This window comes from Oryza sativa, chromosome 9 (genome assembly GCF_034140825.1).
Source record: "Oryza sativa Japonica Group chromosome 9, ASM3414082v1".
NCBI classification, from domain to species: domain Eukaryota; kingdom Viridiplantae; phylum Streptophyta; class Magnoliopsida; order Poales; family Poaceae; genus Oryza; species Oryza sativa.
In genome coordinates this window covers 19,986,995-20,006,705 of record NC_089043.1, presented here as the reverse complement: position 1 = coordinate 20,006,705, position 19,711 = coordinate 19,986,995, and the positions used below count along the sequence as shown (strand labels likewise).

At 38.3% G+C, this 19,711-nt stretch overlaps 2 protein-coding genes and 2 long non-coding RNA genes across 6 annotated transcripts; 2 read left to right on the top strand and 2 right to left on the bottom strand.

Annotated features, from left to right (window-relative positions):
- Positions 1-779: 779 nt before the first annotated feature.
- Positions 780-8,445, bottom strand: LOC112936396 (uncharacterized). The gene is made up of 6 exons (XR_003238501.2): positions 8,279-8,445; positions 7,827-8,045; positions 7,580-7,700; positions 2,809-2,909; positions 2,676-2,732; positions 780-1,122 (listed from the first exon to the last, which is right to left on the bottom strand). It is a non-coding gene; the product is annotated as an uncharacterized lncRNA (long non-coding RNA).
- LOC107275670 (glutamate receptor 2.8) lies at positions 2,783-8,006 on the top strand. Its single transcript, XM_026020245.2, has 5 exons — positions 2,783-2,921; positions 3,625-4,955; positions 5,244-5,547; positions 6,012-6,418; positions 7,467-8,006. Exons 1-5 carry the CDS (start codon positions 2,798-2,800, stop codon positions 8,004-8,006), a joined length of 2,706 nt encoding a protein of 901 aa, XP_025876030.2. The 5' UTR covers positions 2,783-2,797.
- Positions 8,446-9,747: 1,302 nt separating the features above from the next.
- LOC112936448 (uncharacterized) lies at positions 9,748-18,509 on the bottom strand. Of its 3 annotated transcripts, none has more exons than XR_003238655.2 (5): positions 18,080-18,509; positions 17,527-17,727; positions 17,085-17,364; positions 11,645-12,186; positions 9,748-10,240 (listed from the first exon to the last, which is right to left on the bottom strand). It is a non-coding gene; the product is annotated as an uncharacterized lncRNA (long non-coding RNA). The 3 variants fall into 3 exon arrangements; XR_010735104.1 differs by having other exon boundaries at positions 17,242-17,364; XR_010735105.1 differs by having other exon boundaries at positions 9,748-10,237; positions 17,242-17,364.
- Positions 11,940-17,913, top strand: LOC4347123 (glutamate receptor 2.8). Its single transcript, XM_015755712.3, has 5 exons — positions 11,940-12,198; positions 12,933-14,269; positions 14,849-15,152; positions 15,432-15,838; positions 17,129-17,913. Exons 1-5 carry the CDS (start codon positions 11,940-11,942, stop codon positions 17,624-17,626), a joined length of 2,805 nt encoding a protein of 934 aa, XP_015611198.1. The 3' UTR covers positions 17,627-17,913.
- Positions 18,510-19,711: the final 1,202 nt, after the last annotated feature.

Here is a 19,711-nt window from a genome sequence, read left to right as displayed (position 1 = left end):
TGTAGCTATTTCGTAGAAAGTTATGCTGTTATTATTATGTCTGATTGGTCGCACCAAATTATTTATAATCACACGCAGCGTAGCGCGTGATTCTTTCTAGTTATATGTTAAAGTTCATTACAAGCTTATGACTCGGTCACAAGAAAGAAAGAAAAAACAAGTTAAAACTGAAGTGTGAGGATAGTTCATTTCTCATGAGAAAGCTGACTCCAGGAAACCCAAAATAGGCGCCACATAGGACGACGACGGGGACAACACACCACATCAACCAAAACCGTCGTGTGACTCAATTTGTATTGGTTTCAGATGTTTATGGTGCTTTATATTTGGTTTTGTGGTTGGGGATGCGCTTAAAACTCAACCCCTATTTTCCTCGGAAAAAAAAAACTCAACCCTAATTGAAGGACCTGAATTGGACTTTTTCCTACACCGGTGAGGGAGAATGGGCCTTTGGGCTTTGGTTCCGTCAACTTATATCAGGTATCCAATATTAATTTAGGCCTACTGTGCAAACTACATGCTAAAATCTTTTTCAATTTTTTTTTACCAAACTGACACCGAGCCAAAACCCGGGGCTCAGCGGTTTTTTTCAGTTTTTTTGTCAAATCCCAGGGGACTCCTAGTAAAATCCAATCAATTTTTGTAAAAAAAAAAACCAGTTTAATTTTTTTTTAACTTGACTGAAAAACTGTAAAGTTGAGCAGAGCTGGTCCGAGAGGTCTGGTTCTCCTAGAGGGATTGTAAACCCTGGTTGTTGCACTGCTCATGTATAGGCATTCTTTTTTTTTTTAAGATAATAGAAGCTTTATTTAGACTCAGTTAATTACATCAAGAGCAAAGCTCCGGCGAGGACGAGGACGAGAACAAGGCCCGGTAAGCAGCAAAGCTGTAAGCTCGGGAAGCTATACTAGTTGCTAATGCTACCGGACATTTCCTTCGACAGGTGACAACCCCCCTGTGAGAACTAGCATTGCCTGACCCATTAATTGGGAAGAATAGCCATTTAGATCGCCTGCAGCTGCCAGTGCCAGGAGAAGCATACCTGACGGAGGCGAAGCAAGGAATCGGAGTGAAGAAGGCAGTGCCACTGCAGCAGACGATCGTTAGCGATCAGTCCATTACCTGCAAAGTCGAAATGGACGACATTTGATCAGGATATGCTTCTCTCATCTAGTGTTATTCTTTAACTCTTTTTTCAGTGTATTAAAAAAATTCAGGGGAGGAAAAGAAAATGCTTGAAGTTTCCTTGAAACTTCCCAAAAGAAAAGGACAGACATGATCTTTTAGTTCAAAATTGAGGGCGCGTTCTTAACAGCTATAATAGGTTGTTCATCACACACCACCAAAGATTACGATTTTACTAAAAACTTCCCACATCAGCAATGTTGAGATAACTCTCTAAGCTATTTGATAGCTTTATAACATTCAGTTAATCCATAGGAGAAATTTTCCTCTGTCCATAATCTACCCAATCATGCAGTTATAGAATGTTCCCTTAGAATGTTATAACAACAGCTTGTCAACAATTCCCTTGAGTCAACCCTTATACCCTGGCCTAACCTTCCTTAGTGTGGGTTGTAACCTCTTGAATCTTGGTGTATAAAGGAGAGCAACCTTTGAACCAATCAAAATCTAGGTCAGACAAAGATATTGTAAGTGTTGCTACTCCAGTACTAACCTTTGAACCAAGCAAAATCCAGGTCAGACAAAGGTTTTGTATGTGTTGCTCCTCCAGTGCTTACCACTTATTCTTGGTAGTGTACGTCCTGCACCTTACAATATTGTTCATCTTAATTCGTCAATCAACATCTCAATAAGTTTTTAATTTTTTTTATGGACCAAATTGATTGGATTGGATTGGATGGTCCTTGAAGCTTCAACGAACAGAAGCTCAATTGAATGTCAACCAAATCTGATTGTTGAATGTCAACCACATCTGCCAATTCTGGACTCTTGTGATCAGAGAAAATCCCATTGAGTTGACTTGCCATTACAAACAGTATAATCAGTGATGTACCCATAAATTACGATACCAGGAGAATATTTTTAGACCTACCATATGCACTCTTCAAGGAATATCCCATACCATTTTAAAAGAAGCTATCATTCTGTTTATAAATATAAATGATTTTTCCTAATAGCTCCCTGTTCAGGTATGTCTGGAAAATACAAGGAAATTCTAGCTTGCAAACGTAGGAAAAATGAGCTGGACATACACACCTTCCTCAAGTGGTCTTTGGGCCTTACGAAATGGTGTGTTGTGACAACGTATTTAATGCCTGAGGTTCTGAATTTTGACTCTCCTGGTATAATACGTTGTGTTTTTAAATATTTATAAACAAATTTATTACTAAAAGGTGAGTAATCAAAGTTTGAAGAATAGTAATTTCTGGTGACAAGTATAGGGAAACAGAGATGGTAAGATTTCATTTGCAAAGCCCATGCACTCTTCTAGGCGTTGCCGATCACCTTACTATTGTTTATATAATCTTGCCAGTTCCTTTCAATCCTATGAACAGCAAGAAGGAAGCTTATAATTTTAATTCAGAGACAACAGAGCCTATAATGCAATCTGACCAAGTCAAAGAAATGAAAAATCAGTGCTATAAGACTGCATGGCACCATACATTCAGTAACCAGCAGAGCAGACCACAGGATAGGGATGGAGAGAGCACCTGAGAGGGCTGCAATCTTCTTCTTGCTCCTCAGTCTGACTGTCGCTCAATATACAACTGAAAGTGGAACAGGTACACTGAATGTTGGAGTGATTCTCCATCTGAAATCGTTGGTGGGCAAAATGGCACATACCAGCATTATGATGGCTGTGGAGGATTTCTATGCAGTCCACAGGAGCTTCAAGACAAAGTTAGTTCTCCACATTAGGGATTCCAATGGAGACGATATCCAGGCTGCATCAGAAGGTACGTTTTAGAGTTTATCAACTGATATTGTCAAATTTCGGATCACGGCATCATAATGAGGCAAGATCATATAAAGAAGGGAACTTCAGAAATTTTAAAACTTTAATTTCTTTAGATTAAAAAGTTATAGAGGAAAAAAAGATTAAAAAAAACACTGAAACTCCATTTCTTTTCATTTATATAGCTTTTATTTTCACATTTCTCTTTTCTACTGCTGCTGCAAATCTTCAAAATATTATGTGCATTTACAACGTTAAGCTAAATCCAACAAATTTTAAGCTAAATTAAATTTCCTATGACAACTCCATGGATCTGTATTGAGTTAAAAGTGAGGACCTCCCAACTTGAGTTACTGAATTTACGTTTATACCACTGACTTTGCAAATAAATCCCTCTGTTCTGTTCTCTCTTATTAGCAACTTCTTCAATTTTGGAGCAGGAAAAAAAAAGAGGAAAGCTCCATACCAAATATAACTAAGATAAGTTAGAGCAAGCTCCCTGTTTTGCTCCCCTGTGCTCAGTGTCTGAATAAACCACTATCATAGTTCCGTATTAAGTGATTAGACAGTCAACCCATCATATTCTAAGTTATAGAACAGCTAGTTCTAGCTGCATAACACTCCTATACCTGCAATAATATTCTTAGAGAAAACCACAGTACAAATGTCCATTAAATTAATTGCTTTCCTATTCCATTGCAAAGCAATTGATCTGCTGGAAAATTACAACGTGAAGGCTATAGTTGGCCCACAAAAATCTTCAGAGGCTACTTTTGTGTCTGATCTTGGGAACAAGAGCCAAGTCCCAGTTATCTCCTTCACTGCAACAAACCCCACTCTATCATCTATCGATGTGCCATATTTTTTGCGTGGAACATTAAGTGATGTTGCTCAAGTGAATACAATTGCTGCTCTTATCAAGGCATATGGCTGGAGGGAAGTGGTACCCATCTACGAGGATACAGACTATGGTAGGGGCATCATACCATATCTTGCTGATGCCCTCCAAGAATTCGGAGCTTATATGCCTTATCGCAGTGCGATATCTAAATCAGCAAACACTGACCAAGTTGAGCAAGAACTCTACAAGCTAATGACAATGCAGACTAGGATTTACGTTGTTCATATGTCAGTGAACATTGCCTCCATTCTCTTCACAAAGGCCAAGGAATTAGGAATGATGAGCAAAGGTTATGCATGGATTTTGACAGATGGTATTTCGAATATTGTTAATTCCCTAAGCCCTTCAATTCTTGAGGAAATTAATGGTGCAATTGGTGTCAGGTTCTATCTGCCCGCATCAAAGGAACTTCACGACTTCACTGCAAGATGGAATAAGAGGTTCAAACAAGACTACCCAAATGATCCACCATCACAACTAAGCATTTTCGGGCTTTGGGGTTATGATACTACTTGGGCCTTAGCACAAGCAGCAGAAAAGGTAAACATGGCTGATGCCATATTTCAGAAACAGAAAGATACAAAGAACACAACAAGTTTGGGAACTCTGGGAATTTCTACAATTGGTCCGAAACTCCTAGATTCGATCTTACATAGTAAGTTCAGAGGTCTAAGTGGTGAATTTGACCTTAGAAACAGGCAGCGGGAGTTTTCCACATTCCAGATAATTAATGTGGTTGGAAGCAGGTCAAAAGAAATAGGCTTTTGGACAGCAAAACAGGGAATCTTCCGACAACTGAACGAAAATAAAACAACAAACATAAACTTTGTGCCTGATCTTGATCCAGTGATGTGGCCAGGAGAAGTATATACAGTGCCTAAAGGATGGCAAATTCCCACTAATGGAAAGAAGCTCCGTGTAGGTGTACGGACAAGTGGATATCCTGAGCTTATGAAGGTGGAAAAGAATCCTGTCACCAATGAAGTAACTGCCTCTGGGTATGCAATCGACGTATTTGAAGAGGTATTAAGGAGGCTTCCTTATGCAATACCTTATGAATATGTAGCATTTGATAATGGACAAGGAGTAAATTCTGGGAGCTATAATGATTTTGTGTACCAAGTTCATCTTGGGGTAAGACATTCTGATTCTCACTTTGTCAAAAAAATCCTATACAAATTGGTATGCCTACTTGAAAATTTTATTAAAGCTAATTTAATTATTCCAAGAAATTTATTTTTCACCAAATTATATTAGTCTACTCCTATTGGAACAATTCGGTGATCTTTCACGTAGTTCAGTTTGGATATATTTTATCTTCTTTTACATTTTCCACCATATTTGTATCATTTTTCCTGTTGTTTTCCACTAGTCACCAGAAAGTCATGAGTAACTGAAACAAGAGAATAAAAAACCTTACAGGTATATGATACGGCAATTGGGGATATAACCATCAGGTATAATAGAACTTCATATGTTGACTTCACACTACCTTATACAGAATCTGGAGTGGCAATGATAGTGCCAGTCAAGGACGACAGGGATAAAAATACATGGGTTTTCTTGAAGCCATTAACTACTGACTTGTGGTTTGGAAGCATTGCTTTCTTCATCTACACAGCAATTGTAATATGGCTGTTGGAGCGACGAATCAATAATGCTGAACTGACTGGTTCATTTTTTCGCCAGCTTGGGATCGCAATATATTTCTCATTCTTTGCAGATAGTAAGTGATGATATTAGGTTTTCTTAATCTTATGACCAGTTTAACCATTTAGATTTGTTTTCTCGAAATTATATCATTGGATTTATCATTAAAAATATTTTCATGATATTATAATTTTATTATTATACCTTAATTTAAAATGTTAAAATATGATGCTCAAAAGTTGCATCTTCAACAATTCAAAATCCTCAAGTAAAATAGAATGGATGTAGTATTTACATACGAGATAATGTCTACGTCACATTCAATGTCTTAGGAATTTCTTGGTGACTGATTGTACTTTGGTTAAAGGCAAGACAAATCCAAACTATACACTAAAAAAAATAGAGAGAGAAAGCTGACAAATAAGCAATTTATTCAGCAATTCCAGTTAATAACAAACAAAGGATACTGCAGTGGTAACAGTAAATTCAGCATCAATGTTTATTTCATGTTCTAAAATATAATGGTTCTCCATTTTGCAGGGGAAAGGGTGGACAGTATTCTGTCTAGATTGGTTGTCATTGTATGGGTCTTTGTGCTTCTTGTGATTACATCAAGCTATACGGCCAATCTATCATCAATGCTAACTGTGCAACAGCTTCAACCCACAGTAACTGATGTTCATGAACTCCTTAAAAATGGAGAATATGTAGGGTATCATAATGGTTCTTATGTGGGTGATCTATTAAAAGGACTTGGTTTTGACAGAACAAAAATTAGGGCATATGACAATTCAGATGACTTTGCCGATGCACTCACCAAAGGGAGCCAAAATGGTGGTATTGCTGCTGTCGTACATGAAGTTCCATACATCAAAATATTTCTTGCAAAGCACTGCAAAGGGTACACGATGGTTGGGCCAATTTACAAATCTGAAGGTTTTGGCTTTGTAAGTTAAATTGCTAGTAGTAAATACATACTTGTGAGTGTGAGCTGCTTATATTTATCAGCACATATGGAACATTTGGAAATGGAGGCATACATAACAAATACAAGATGATAACAAACCTGTGGACTCTAAACATAGCTATGTCTGTTATGAAACCCATCATCCTCCATAACCATTTACTGCAACAAGCAGTTTATCTACTAAAATTCATACTGTAACTTAACAGTAATTTATTCTGTGAGATGTCTATAGTGAGTAAGTAGCATTCAATATTGAACAATGTTGCAAGTAGTGTGTACCTATGACATGTTGTAACTGGTGGTTAGCTCACATTTCTTCATGTTGCAAACTGAATTTGGCTTCGAGGTTATAACTTCTAGAAATTGAAGAGCTTATGTATTCAAAGTCTTAGTTTTGGTTCTAGAAAAGAACAGAATGACTTAAAAAGTATAGGCAGTGGATTGATGTACCACCGATACAAATTTCATATGGTGATTTGATCAATACAAGGACAACAAAAACTACTACCTCCATTCCTAAAGAGATACTACTTATTTTCTTAAAAAGAAAGGAAGATAGAAAGGCTATCATCAATGGTTTTTTCTGTTGCTTGTAATGCCAGTCGAATTTAAAACAGTTACTTTACATGGTAGATAACCCCAGTACATACTTCCACCATTTCAGAAAGTGATCATTTCAGAAAGTGATAATCTATAAAGCTGATCTGGATTTTCCAGTTTTTAATCAAATCGATTTTTCTGAATTGATATTGCCCCTACCTATATGCTTACTTAGCCCATTGAGAAAAACTCAAAACCACAGTCCACAGGTATGTCATTACAAAAACTAACTGCAAGTGTGTACCAAAGCAATCTATTTTACCATAAACATGTTTCTCATATATTATGGAGAATTTTAGAATGTTCACCTTTTAAAAAAAAACTAACCATAGTTAGACTGTGCCTTACCTTTTTTTTTTTTCTGCTGAGGAATCGCTTCAATACTTATCAGTTTGCACATAGCTGAATTAGTTCTACTTCTTGTGTAGGCATTTCCTAAACGATCCCCACTAGTTTATGACTTCTCAAGGGAAATCCTCAGCATACTAGAGGGAGATTCTATAATTCATATAGAAAAGAAATGGATTGGGGACCAACATGCCTGTCAGAATGATGGCACCGTCATTGGCTCGAGCAGTCTAAACTTCAACAGCTTCTCGGGACTTTTTCTAGTCACAGGAGTTGCTTCAACCTCAGCCCTTTTGATCGCCCTGCTGATGTTTCTATACAAGAATAAGCACAGGATAAGAAACAGCATAAGCCGTGACCAGACTCGGAGCAGATATGGACCAGAGCACATAAACGAACAAAATGAAGAAAGGGTAATAGATTCCAGCCAGGTCCAGAACCTGCAATTGACAGTACCAGATGACTCTGAATACACATGCCAACAGGAGGAAGAAATATCCATAGAACTGAGCCCAGCTTCAGGGTTCCAACCAAGTCCAGATTTCTCATCCCAGGAACATCGAGCAGTAGCTAGTAGCACAATCGTAGCTAATTCATCTTCTCAAGTCCCTAGAATATGACCAGTAACATCTCCCATTTGCAAGTTCGTTCCTGAATGTCTGTGCAACGCAAACCAATTACCCAATGTCAACTGATAATCTACATTGCTCAGGTATCAGACGTAATCTAGCAGTGTAATGCACAGCAATGAAATCCAGGAAGCTTGTGGAAATGAAGTTGCTGACCAAAATTTGCCGAGAAACTTCCATCACTTTGCTAAATCTCGTCATGGGCACTTCGATGTTGATAATATAAAAACGCTCGCATTAGGAAAACAATCAGAAACGCTCACCTCCCATGGGGGAACAGGGGGCTCGAGACGCAGGCGCGCGAGGGAGGGAACCTTCTCGCCCTTGACACGGCTGTGGCGCCGCCCGCGTGTTTCCCACCGGCGGCGGCCCTCCGCCGGATCGCCGGCGGCAGCTAGCTTTGCCCCTCCTGCACAACCGCGCTAGCATGTGAACACTGGGTTTCCGTATTCAATTTTGACTGTCCGTTATAATTTGTATTTTTATTATTATTAGATGATAAAACATGATTAATATTTTATACGTGACTTGTCTTTTTATTATTTTCATAATTTTTTCAAATAAGACGGACGGTCAAACGTTGGGCACGGAAATCAGGGTTTGTCTTTTTTTTTGGATGGAGGGAGTATGCCACAAGTGTGGCATGTCATAGTTTATGTGGCGTAAAAAAAAGAGCCACACTTGTGACAAATTTTTGTTAACAAGTGAGTGCATGACGTATGGGTAATAAGAGTAGAAAAGTGTGGCATATGCTATACCTTTAGCTTCAACCTAACATTTACACCACAAAGTTAAACTTGCCTAACTATAGTGTGGCAATGTTTGTCAAGCAACCAAACAGCCCCTGAAACACCGGCCTCTAGATTCCGGAAGCCCCCCCCCCCCACCCCCCGCGCGGGCGCGACGGTGGAGGAGGAGAAGGGACGAGGTGAGGTGAGGCGGCGGCTCATGAAAAAAAAAACTGTGACGAGACGTATTTTATATTGAACTTTAGTTCTCATTACTATCTCAGTTTAAAATAGTTATAGGATTCAAAATTTATTACAAAATAGTTGTAGTTTTGTAGTACTCACTCCGTTTATATGCCGTTTTGATTTTTTTTAAGTTTGATTAAGTTTATAAAAAAATATAGTAAATACTTTTAACACAAAATAGATATATTATCAAAATATATTCAATGTTGTATTTATTTAAACTAATTTGGTGTTATAGATATTGCTATTTTTTTATAAACTTAATCAAGAAAAAAAAGTCAAAGATGTTTCACAAAGTATTTGAGGAGAGTGGACGATGTGAGGTGAGGTGGCGGCTTATAAAAAAAATCAAAGTTTCACGAAACTATAAACTATAGATGTTTTGACATGTAGCACATAATCTTAGTATTGTAGTTCTAAAGTTTCACAAAACTGCACGGTTGATTATTTTGACTTATTTTGTCACACTTTTTTAGTTCTAAAAAATTTGTGAGGATTTTAGCCACTATTTATACAAATGTTACATCCACTTTTAAAAATTTTGATATGATAGTATGCCAAAACAATTGACGGTGTGATTTTGTAAAACTTTAAGACCATAACACCCAGAGTTATGAGAGTTATGTGCCACATGTCGAAATTCAAATGGTTTTATGTAACTTAGTTCATAATATATATGGTTTGTGGAATTTACTTACAAAAACAGTGTTCTAGCGATGGAAACCTCATAGCAATGGGAACAAAAAAGGAAAAAAACGTTGCGTAATGACATTTTATAGTATTCATATTCGTCGATGATAATTTATAGAACCGGTTGCCAGTCCATAGCAAAATGTACAATTTCTCAAAAATAAAGGATAAATGTACAATTAGCTCATCTTATCTACTATTACTGGTTCAAACCTTTAATTCTGAACTAATCTTCCACATGCCAGCAACGTACGTCAGACTAGCTTCTTCCAAACGAGGATTTTATAAGCGTTGCTACTCCAGTGATCTTCACTTTATTCATGCTATCGTCCTGTCCTGCATCTTTTACAGTTTGTAGATTCTTTTTGGATAAATATTGATACTGGATGGTCCTTGAGACTTCAAGGAACAGCATCTGGCAGTCGAATGTCAACTGAATCTAACAATTCCCGACTATTTTAATTGTTTGTCAGAATATACACTTGGCATCGCAAGGAAGTCCCATGCATTGATTTGCTTTGCAGCAGGAAGTCCCATGCACTGATTTGCTTTGCTGCACTGCTGCGTCCATAAATTACAATACCATATGAGATTATTTTCAGAAATGTCATTCTTGAAGGAATCTCTCGTGTACTTTTTAAAAGATAAAAATTGCTACTGACATACTGCACACAGCAACAGGCAATGACCAATGGCTCTATAGCGTTCTTTTATAAGAGGAGCTGACTAGGTAAATTGTATACTACCTCCGTCCCCTAATATAAGAGATATTCACTATATTTTTTTAACGTTTGACCACTCGTCTTATTTTAAAAAAAGTTGTGCAAATATAAAAAACGAAAAGTTCTGCTTAAAATACTTTGAATAATAAAGTAAGTCACAAATAAAATGAATAATAATTCTAAATTTTTTTAATAAGACGAGTAGTCAAACAGTGCAAGCAAAATGTCAAAATCGCTTATATTAGGGGACGGAGGGAGTACACAGTAGTAGTAAAGTTGATCGGCAACGCCCGGAGCACATAGGCTCTACAAATAAAATCTTCCGATCTCGCTTTCTATTAAATACTTGTTCATACTTTATTCTTAAATTTTGAATACTCCCTTTTATAATAATTTGTAAATACCTAAACAAAGGCCATATTATCATAGTGCGGTGTATCATAAACATAACCATATATTCTCTCCATCCTAAAATATAAATATAATAACTTCTAATAATATATTTGGATAAAGATATGTTGAGATACATAGTTAAAATTTACTACTTCCTCCGTTCCACAATGTAAGATTTTCTAGCATTGTCTAAATTCATAAAGATGTTAATGAATCTAGACACATATACAAAACATATACATTGATCAATGGATATATCTAGGTAAGACTAAAAAGTCTTACAATATGAAACGGGGGGAGTGTATTTTAGGATGGAGATAGTAACTTTCATTTGTCATAATATAATCATTTCAAAATAATTGACCACTAACAGAACTAAGGCTGTGTTTAGATCTAGAGGTAAAAAGTTTTAGCGTGTCACATCGAATATACGGACACACATTTAAAGTATTAAACGTATACTAATAACAAAACAAATTACAGATTCCGCCCGTAAACTACGAGACGAATTTATTAAGCCTAATTAATCCGTCATTAGCAAATGTTTACTTAGCACTGTATTGTCAAATCATGTAGCAATTAAGCTTAAAAGATTCATCTCGCAATTTACACGCAATCTGTGTAATTAATTTTTTTTTGTCTATATTTAATACTCCATACATGTGTCTAAACATTTGATGTGATATGATGAAAAATTTTTGCGTGGTAACTAAACAGGGCCTAAGTACTATTTGAAAACTCAGAGAGTAATGCACATGCAACATACCAGGAGCAAGCAAGCAAAGCCAGCAGAGTTGAAGATTCAAAACCTACAACCATGTCAATTGTAAAAGGCGAGTCCTTGACTTACACAACATGCCAGCTCATTCTTCCCGCGTCTGCAACTTGCAACCCAGATTTTTCTTGAATTCCCAAAGTCGTCACCTTAACACGGAGCTATCCAGAAACATATCTTTTTATACTTACAAACAGAACGTTTAGCTTCTTACCAAAGAAATAGCAGTAGATAGCCAGAAGGAAGGTTAAATTTTCAATTCAGAGACAAAGAATACTATAATGCAATTTGACCAAAGCAGAACAATGAAAATTCAGTGCTATAAGACTGCATAGCACCATACATTCAGTAACCAGTAGAACCATCCGGGATGGGGAGAGCAGTTGGGAGGGCTGCATTCTTATTCTTGTTCCTCAGTCTGACAGTTGCTCAAAATATCACCAAAAATGGAGCAGGCACACTGGATGTTGGGGTGATCCTCCACCTGAAGTCGCTGGTGGGCAAAATAGCACGTACCAGCGTTTTGATGGCTGTCGAAGATTTCTACTCGGTCCACAGGAACTTCAAGACAAAGCTGGTTCTCCACATTAGAGATTCCAATGGAGATGATGTCCAAGCTGCATCAGAAGGTACGTTATACAATTGTAAGCTGTCACTAAAAATCATCAAAGTTTGGGTCATCATCGCATCATAATGTGGCAAGATCCTATGCAATAGTTATTTCTTTGAAGTTAAGGGAACTTCACAAATTTTAGAACTTCAATTTCATTATATTTAAATGTAATGGAGGGAAAATGATACAAAAAAGGCACTGAAACACATGTTTTTCATTTATACAGTTTTTATTTTCGCGTTTCTCTTTTCTACAATTGCTGCAAATCTTCAAAGCATTATGTGCATTTAGAACTTAATCCTAAAAATGAAAATTTTAAGCAAAATAAAAAACTAGAATCCCGTGACACCTCCACAGATCTGTATGCAGGTTAAAATCCAGTGTCTTCACAGTTCACACTTGTCTTATCGAATTTAAGTTTTTGCCATTGTATTTTAAAAATACAACCTTTGTGTAGTCTTCTCTATCTTTAGCAACTCCTTCAATTTTGGAGCAAAAAGAGAGCTCCGTATCAAATATAGCTATGCTATGTAGAATGAGCTCACTATTTTGCTCTGATGTGCCCAATGTCGTGATGAACACCTAATAAGAGGTGATTATACAGCCTAGCCATTATATTCTAAGTTATAACACCGCTACTTCCAGCTGCCTAACACCTCAAGTTGCACTAAGATTCTTATGTGTGCAACCACAATGTATGCACGTCTTACATGTTCTTCAAATTAACTGATTTCCTATTCCATTGCAAAGCAATTGACCTGCTGGAAAATTACAACGTGAGAGCTATCGTTGGCCCACAAAAATCTTCAGAGGTTACGTTTGTGTCTAATCTTGGGAACAAGAGCCAAGTCCCAGTAATCTCCTTCACAGCAACAAACCCTGCTCTTTCATCCATCAATGTGCCATATTTTTTGCGTGGAACGTTAAGTGATGTTGCTCAAGTGAATACCATTGCTGCTCTCATTAAGGCATATGACTGGAGGGAAGTGGTACCCATTTATGAGGATACGGACTATGGTAGGGGCATCATACCATACCTGGCTGATGCTCTCCAAGAATTTGGAGCTTTTATGCCATATCGCAGTGCAATATCTGAATCAGCAACTACTGACCAACTTGAGAGAGAACTCTACAAGCTAATGACAATGCAGACTAGAGTCTATGTTGTTCATATGTCATTGAACATTGCCTCCATTCTCTTCGCAAAGGCTAAGGACTTAGGAATGATGAGCGAAGATTATGCATGGATTTTGACAGATGGCATTTCAAATATTGTTAATTCTCTAAACACTTCAATTCTAGAGAAAATGAATGGTGCAATTGGTGTCAGGTTCTATGTGCCTGCATCAAAGGAACTTGATGACTTCACTACAAGATGGAATAAGAGGTTCAAAGAAGACAACCCAAATGATCCACCATCACAACTAAGCACTTTCGGTCTTTGGGGTTATGATACTATCTGGGCCTTAGCACAGGCAGCAGAAAAAGTAAGAATGGCTGATGCTATATTTCGAAAGCAGAAAGACGGAAAGAACTCAACAAGTTTGGGAACTCTGGGAATTTCTACAATTGGTCCAGAACTCTTAGACTCGATCTTACATAGTAAGTTTCAAGGCCTAAGTGGTGAATTTGACCTTGGAAACAGGCAGCTGGAATTTTCCACATTCCAGATAATTAATGTGGTTGGAGGCAGGTCAAAAGAAATAGGCTTTTGGATAACAAAGCATGGAATATTCAGGCAAATAAACGAAAATATATCAAAAACAACAAACGTGAACTCTATGCCTGGTCTTAATCGAGTGATGTGGCCAGGAGAAGTATATACGGTGCCTAAAGGATGGCAAATTCCCACTAATGGAAAGAAGCTCCGTGTAGGTGTACGGACAAGTGGATATCCCGAGTTTATGAAGGTGGAAAGGAATACTGCCACCAATGAAATAACTGCTTCTGGATATGCAATCGATGTATTTGAAGAGGCGTTAAAGAGACTTCCGTATGCAATACCTTATGAATATGTAGCATTTGATGACGGACAAGGAGTAAACTCTGGGAGCTATAATGATTTTGTCTACCAAGTTCATCTTGGGGTAAGGAATTTTGGTTCTCACTTTGTCAAAAACTGTTCTATAGATTGGTATACCCACATGAAAATTTTAATCAAGATAATTTAGTTATTCCCTTGCTTTTGCTAATTTTTTTTAGTTATATGTTTGTCAATAATATATAAAACATAATGATGTGAAAGTGCTTTTGACAAAAAGTCTACTATAGCATTCCCTTTAACAAATCTAAATTATTTTGTGTGTATTAGTGGTCAGAGTTTTTAAACTTAACAATTCACATTCTGAAATGAAACTTATAGTAGATGGGTATACAAAAAAAATGAGCAAACTATGTGAAAACTAAGGGAGTAACTTTTCCTTGTTTTATGTATAATAAGTACAGATTGATTAGATGTATGCTCAAGCATAGATTGCAGTACTGTTCCTTTCAGATTAAGTCTGTCTATGTTGTCTAGTGTGGAACTTCTTGGTATCCCCTCAAGGGGAGTAAAAAGTCTTTCATCAGATAAGGATAGATTGGCACGGTGTAACTATTGCCATTTTTCTATGATTTTCCCAAATCATCATAGAGTAACTGAAGTTAAAAAAGAAAAGGCATTGCAGGTATATGATGCAGCAATTGGGGATATAACCATCAGGTACAATAGAACTTCATATGTCGATTTCACACTACCTTATACTGAATCAGGGGTGGCAATGATTGTGCCAGTTAAGGACGACAGGGATAAGAATACATGGGTTTTCTTGAAGCCATTAACTACTGGCTTGTGGTTTGGAAGCATTGCTTTCTTCATCTACACAGCAGTTGTAATATGGCTGTTGGAGCGAAGAATTAACAATGCTGAACTGACTGGTTCATTTTTTCGCCAGCTTGGGATTGCAATATATTTCTCATTCTTTGCAGATAGTAAGTGATTATATTAGGTTTTCTTATTTACATGCAAAATACTACATTTTTGACATTTAATTCTGTGATTTAGGAATTTCTTGGTGACAGATTCTACTGGGGTTAAAGGCAAGATAAACCTGAACTATCACTACAAAATTAGAGCGAAAAAGAGCTGACAAAAATAATTTTATTCTGCAATCTCAGTCTTTAACTAACAAAAGATACGCTGTACTAAGAGTAAATTCAGCATTAATGTTTATTTGAATTTCTAAAAAATGAAGGTTTGTCATTTTGCAGGGGAAAGGGTGGACAGTATTTTGTCTAGATTGGTTGTCATCGTATGGGTCTTTGTGCTTCTTGTGATTACATCAAGCTATACAGCCAATTTATCTTCAATGCTAACGGTGCAACAGCTTCAACCTACCGTGACTGACATTCATGAACTCCTTAAAAGTGGAGAATATGTAGGGTATCGTAATGGCTCTTATTTGTCCGATTTACTAGAAGGACTTGGTTTTGACAGGACGAAAATGAGGGCATATGAAAATCCAGATGAGTTTGCTGATGCACTTGCTAAAGGGAGCCAAAATGGAGGTATTGCAGCAGTCGTACATGAAGTTCCATACATCAAAATATTTCTTGCAAAGCATTGCAAAGGGTACACAATGGTCGGACCAATTTACAAATCTGAAGGCTTTGGCTTTGTAAGTTAAACTGCTAAATATTTCTTTGCACAGAACATACCTCTAAAGTACAAAAATCCTTGTAAATATATGTTCGAGAGCTGCTCATACTTATCAAAACATACAGAACATTTGGAGACAGAGGCACACATAATAAATTTAAGATAATAACAAACCTGGGACTCTAACAGAGCTATTCGTGGTATGGAACCCATCATTCTCCATAATCATTTACTACAATAAGCAGTCTGTGACTAGTAAAGTCATACTGTAACTCTTTTGTTCTGCTAGCCGCCTATAGTGAGTAACATTCACTGTTGGATAATGTTGTACGCGGTACGTACTTATGATTTGTAGTAATTTGTGATTAACTCACATTTCTTCTTGTTGCAAATTGAATTGCCATGGAGGATGTAACCTCGAAAATTATTTTATGTGCTCAAATAGTTCTGAGTAAAAACAAGAATTACCGAAGTTTCACTTCCGACCACCCTCTATCCAATCTTTTTTACTTTGGACTAGGTTTTTTTTCCCCTTTGTTTCACTTTGGACCACCCTAACTCTTTTTTCTAGCCAACCTCTCCTCCAGCAAAGATGTGAGCTGAACGTAAAAGGGGAGACCATCGGAATGAGGGTGCCGATGTGCTTGAGGCTGTTGATGTGATCACGAAGAGAGTTTGAGTGGTCCAAAATGAAAAAATGACAAAAATACCTAGTCCAAAGTGAGAAGATTAAGTAAAGGGTGGCCCAAAGAGCAATTCACTCAAAAAAGTATAAGCAGCGTTTTGATGTATTATCAATACAAAGTTTCATATTTGTGATCTTATCAATACAAGGACAAGAAAATAATTCTTTTCTCAAAAAGATAACATAGGAAGGCTATTATCCTTGGTGTTTTTCTGTTCCTTGCAATGCCAGTCGAATTTAAAACAGGCGTTCTATAACACTGCTGTGGACAATTTTCCTTTTTTTTCATTGAATAAATTTCTCTTGTTTGATATTGCCCCTACTTGTGTGGTAACTTTAGTTCATGGAGAAAAACTTTAAACCACAGTGCATAGGCATGTCTTTGGTAACACTAACTGCACATATGTACCATGCAATTTATTTAGCTCTATTTCAGACACCAATTTATTTGTCTTAAACATATTTTTCTTGTATTATGGAGAATCCTAGAATGTTCACCTTTAAAATAATATTAGCTATATTTCAGACCTATAGTTGAGTGTGCATTTGCTGTTTTTCTGATGAGCAAGCGATTCATTACCTATCAGTTTGTACATAACTGAATCAGTTCAACTTCTTGTGTAGGCATTTCCCAAACGATCCCCACTAGTTTATGACTTCTCAAGGGCAATCCTCAACATAACAGAGGGAGATTCTATAATTCATATAGAAAAGAAATGGATTGAGGACCAGCATGCCTGTCAGAATGATGGCACCATGATCGGCTCAAGCAGTCTAAACTTCAACAGCTTTTCAGGACTTTTTCTAGTCACAGGAGTTGCTTCAACCTCAGCCCTTTTAATAGCCCTGATGATGACTCTCTACAAGAATAAGCACAGGATAAGGGACAGCATACGTCGTGGGCAGACTCAGAAAGAATATGAAAGAGAGACAATAAATGAACAAAATCAAGAAAGGACAATAGACTCCAACCAGGTCCAGAACCTGCAACTGACAGTGCCAGATGATTCAAATGAATATACCTGCCAACAAGAGGGAGAAATATCCATAGAGATAAGCCCAGCTTCAGGGATCCAAACAAGTCAGGATATTGCATCTCACAGAACATCGAGAAACGGCTAATAGAGGAATGGTAACTCGGCTAATTCAGCTTTTCATGTCTCAACAATATCGAGCCTGGTCACCTTATGTTTGCACCCCACATTATGTCCGCATCCGCATGTCTGTGCAAACAGAAACCAATTAATTATCCAATGGAGTGTCAACTGAAAATCCACACAGCTCAGGCACTAAATGGACACAAACCATCTAATCTAACAATTAAGTACTAATACACAACAATGCAGTCCAGGAAGCTTCTGGAGCAAAGTTTTGACTTAATCTGTATATAGATTCTGTGACTTCTGACATCTCTGTCGAGCTAGCATATATTACTACTACTACTAAACAGATATAAACAAGCAAATCAACAAACATGTCCAGAGCATGGATGATACATGCCGTAAAAAAGAGACACGATTGGTTCAGGTTGCATCCACATTAATCTCATAGCTAGAGCTATAGATAGTGTACCACCTGAACTGCAAATCGCATTGCTGCTTCTCTTCCACTCCCATTCGCGAGCAACCGACAGCCCCTCCTCCACCTCCGGAGAGCGGCCGCGTCCGGCACGGACTGCCCCGTCGCATACCGATTCTTCTCCGCCGTCCCGCTGGCGTCAGGAGGAGACACAAGGCGGAGATGCGGGCGGCATAAGGAGGGAGAGGAGAGAGGACGGGGCGCGGCGAGATCTGGCGAATGCTTTCGACGGAACGGATGCGGCGAGATTCCAGTATCAGCCATGTTCTCCGCAGCGCTCCTCTCGAAACCCTCCCTCCCTCTCCGTCGTCTCCGCCGCCCGCCGTCGGCGTCGCTCTCATCGCCGGGGGCGGCGCTTCGCCGGACAGCGGGTGGGGACTGGGAATCCATGCCTATCCAGTTATCACACCGACAAGACGGTCCCACTGGTCAGAGAGAGAGAGAAGGGTCCGTAGTTCTTCACGTGGCCCCTCAGATTACGTATCAGCGTTCAACTTTAATCATCCGTCTTATTTAATTACTTTTTTAAAAAAATAAAAAACATAAGTCACGCATAAAGTACTATTCATATTTTATCATCTAATAACAATAAAAATACTAATCATAAATAAATTTTAAATAAGATGGACGATCAAAATTTACCTAGTTGCAAATGACCTGGTGTAGCACCGAACACGACCTCTGTGGAAGCTTATCCAACAAGGCTCTGCTAGAGTATTTCCAACTTAGGGACGTGGTCCAAGACATCGGGCTATAAGGGGATGCGAAGGATTCCATTAGATGGACATTCATAGTGGGTGGAATATACTCAAAAGTATTTCCTATGGCATGTTCTTCATGGCGCGCGCACATTTGCAATGCGTTAATAAATATTAGAAGCTAGTATTCCCCCAACAATATGAGTAGAGAGTTTGAAAATTGCTAGAGCATGGTATTCCGTCCCAACTACAAGATACTTTATATGCTGATGTCATTCGCGCCTCCACTTCATACTCACGAGTCCACGCCTATGTCCCACCCCATGCCGTATGCTCGTGCCCCGCACCTTGAGTAGAATCATCAACTAGTGGAGAAGCATGGCGAGGCGCTAGCAAAAGATGTTTGGCCGTATTGGCTGGGACACTAGGAGGTGCTAGTACAGGTCATCACAGTAGCAGGGCGATGCCTGTAGCAAACACCGTAGGGAGCAAAAGTTGGAGCCAAACGGAAGGAGTGGAATTGAGAGGAGGAGACGAGGCTCTGGTAGATGGCTCGCCGATCGACTGAGCAGCAGCACCATATAACCTCTTACCGTGCCTTGATACCTAATACTTGGTATCAATGGGATATCAGCGGGTACCCTCCGTACCAGCCATGGTACCCTCATGTACCAAGCTTGTACATATAGGTATTAGCCGTTGAGTACCTATGGTTACCAACCGAGGATGGCACATCGCATGATGTACCTGCACACAATGCTGACGAGGATAGGGGTGGTATTCGGTCAGACCGAAAATTTTGGTATAGGTCTTCGATCTTTTGGTCAGTTCGGTCAATGAAAAGTAAAAATCGAATTTCAACGGAAAAATATTAGGACCGGCAATTCGGTCTCAGGCTCGGTCCTGACCGAAATTCAGCAACATTTTCATA

Coding starts and splice junctions, on each gene's coding strand:
- LOC4347123 (XM_015755712.3), top strand. CDS start 11,940: ATGGGGAGAGCAGTTGGGAGGGCTGCATTCTTATTCTTGTTCCTCAGT. Junction 12,199..12,932: donor TGTCCAAGCTGCATCAGAAG/GTACGTTATACA, acceptor TCCATTGCAAAG/CAATTGACCTGCTGGAAAAT. Junction 15,839..17,128: donor AATCTGAAGGCTTTGGCTTT/GTAAGTTAAACT, acceptor CTTCTTGTGTAG/GCATTTCCCAAACGATCCCC.
- LOC107275670 (XM_026020245.2), top strand. CDS start 2,798: ATGGCACATACCAGCATTATGATGGCTGTGGAGGATTTCTATGCAGTC. Junction 4,956..5,243: donor TGTACCAAGTTCATCTTGGG/GTAAGACATTCT, acceptor AAAACCTTACAG/GTATATGATACGGCAATTGG. Junction 6,419..7,466: donor AATCTGAAGGTTTTGGCTTT/GTAAGTTAAATT, acceptor CTTCTTGTGTAG/GCATTTCCTAAACGATCCCC.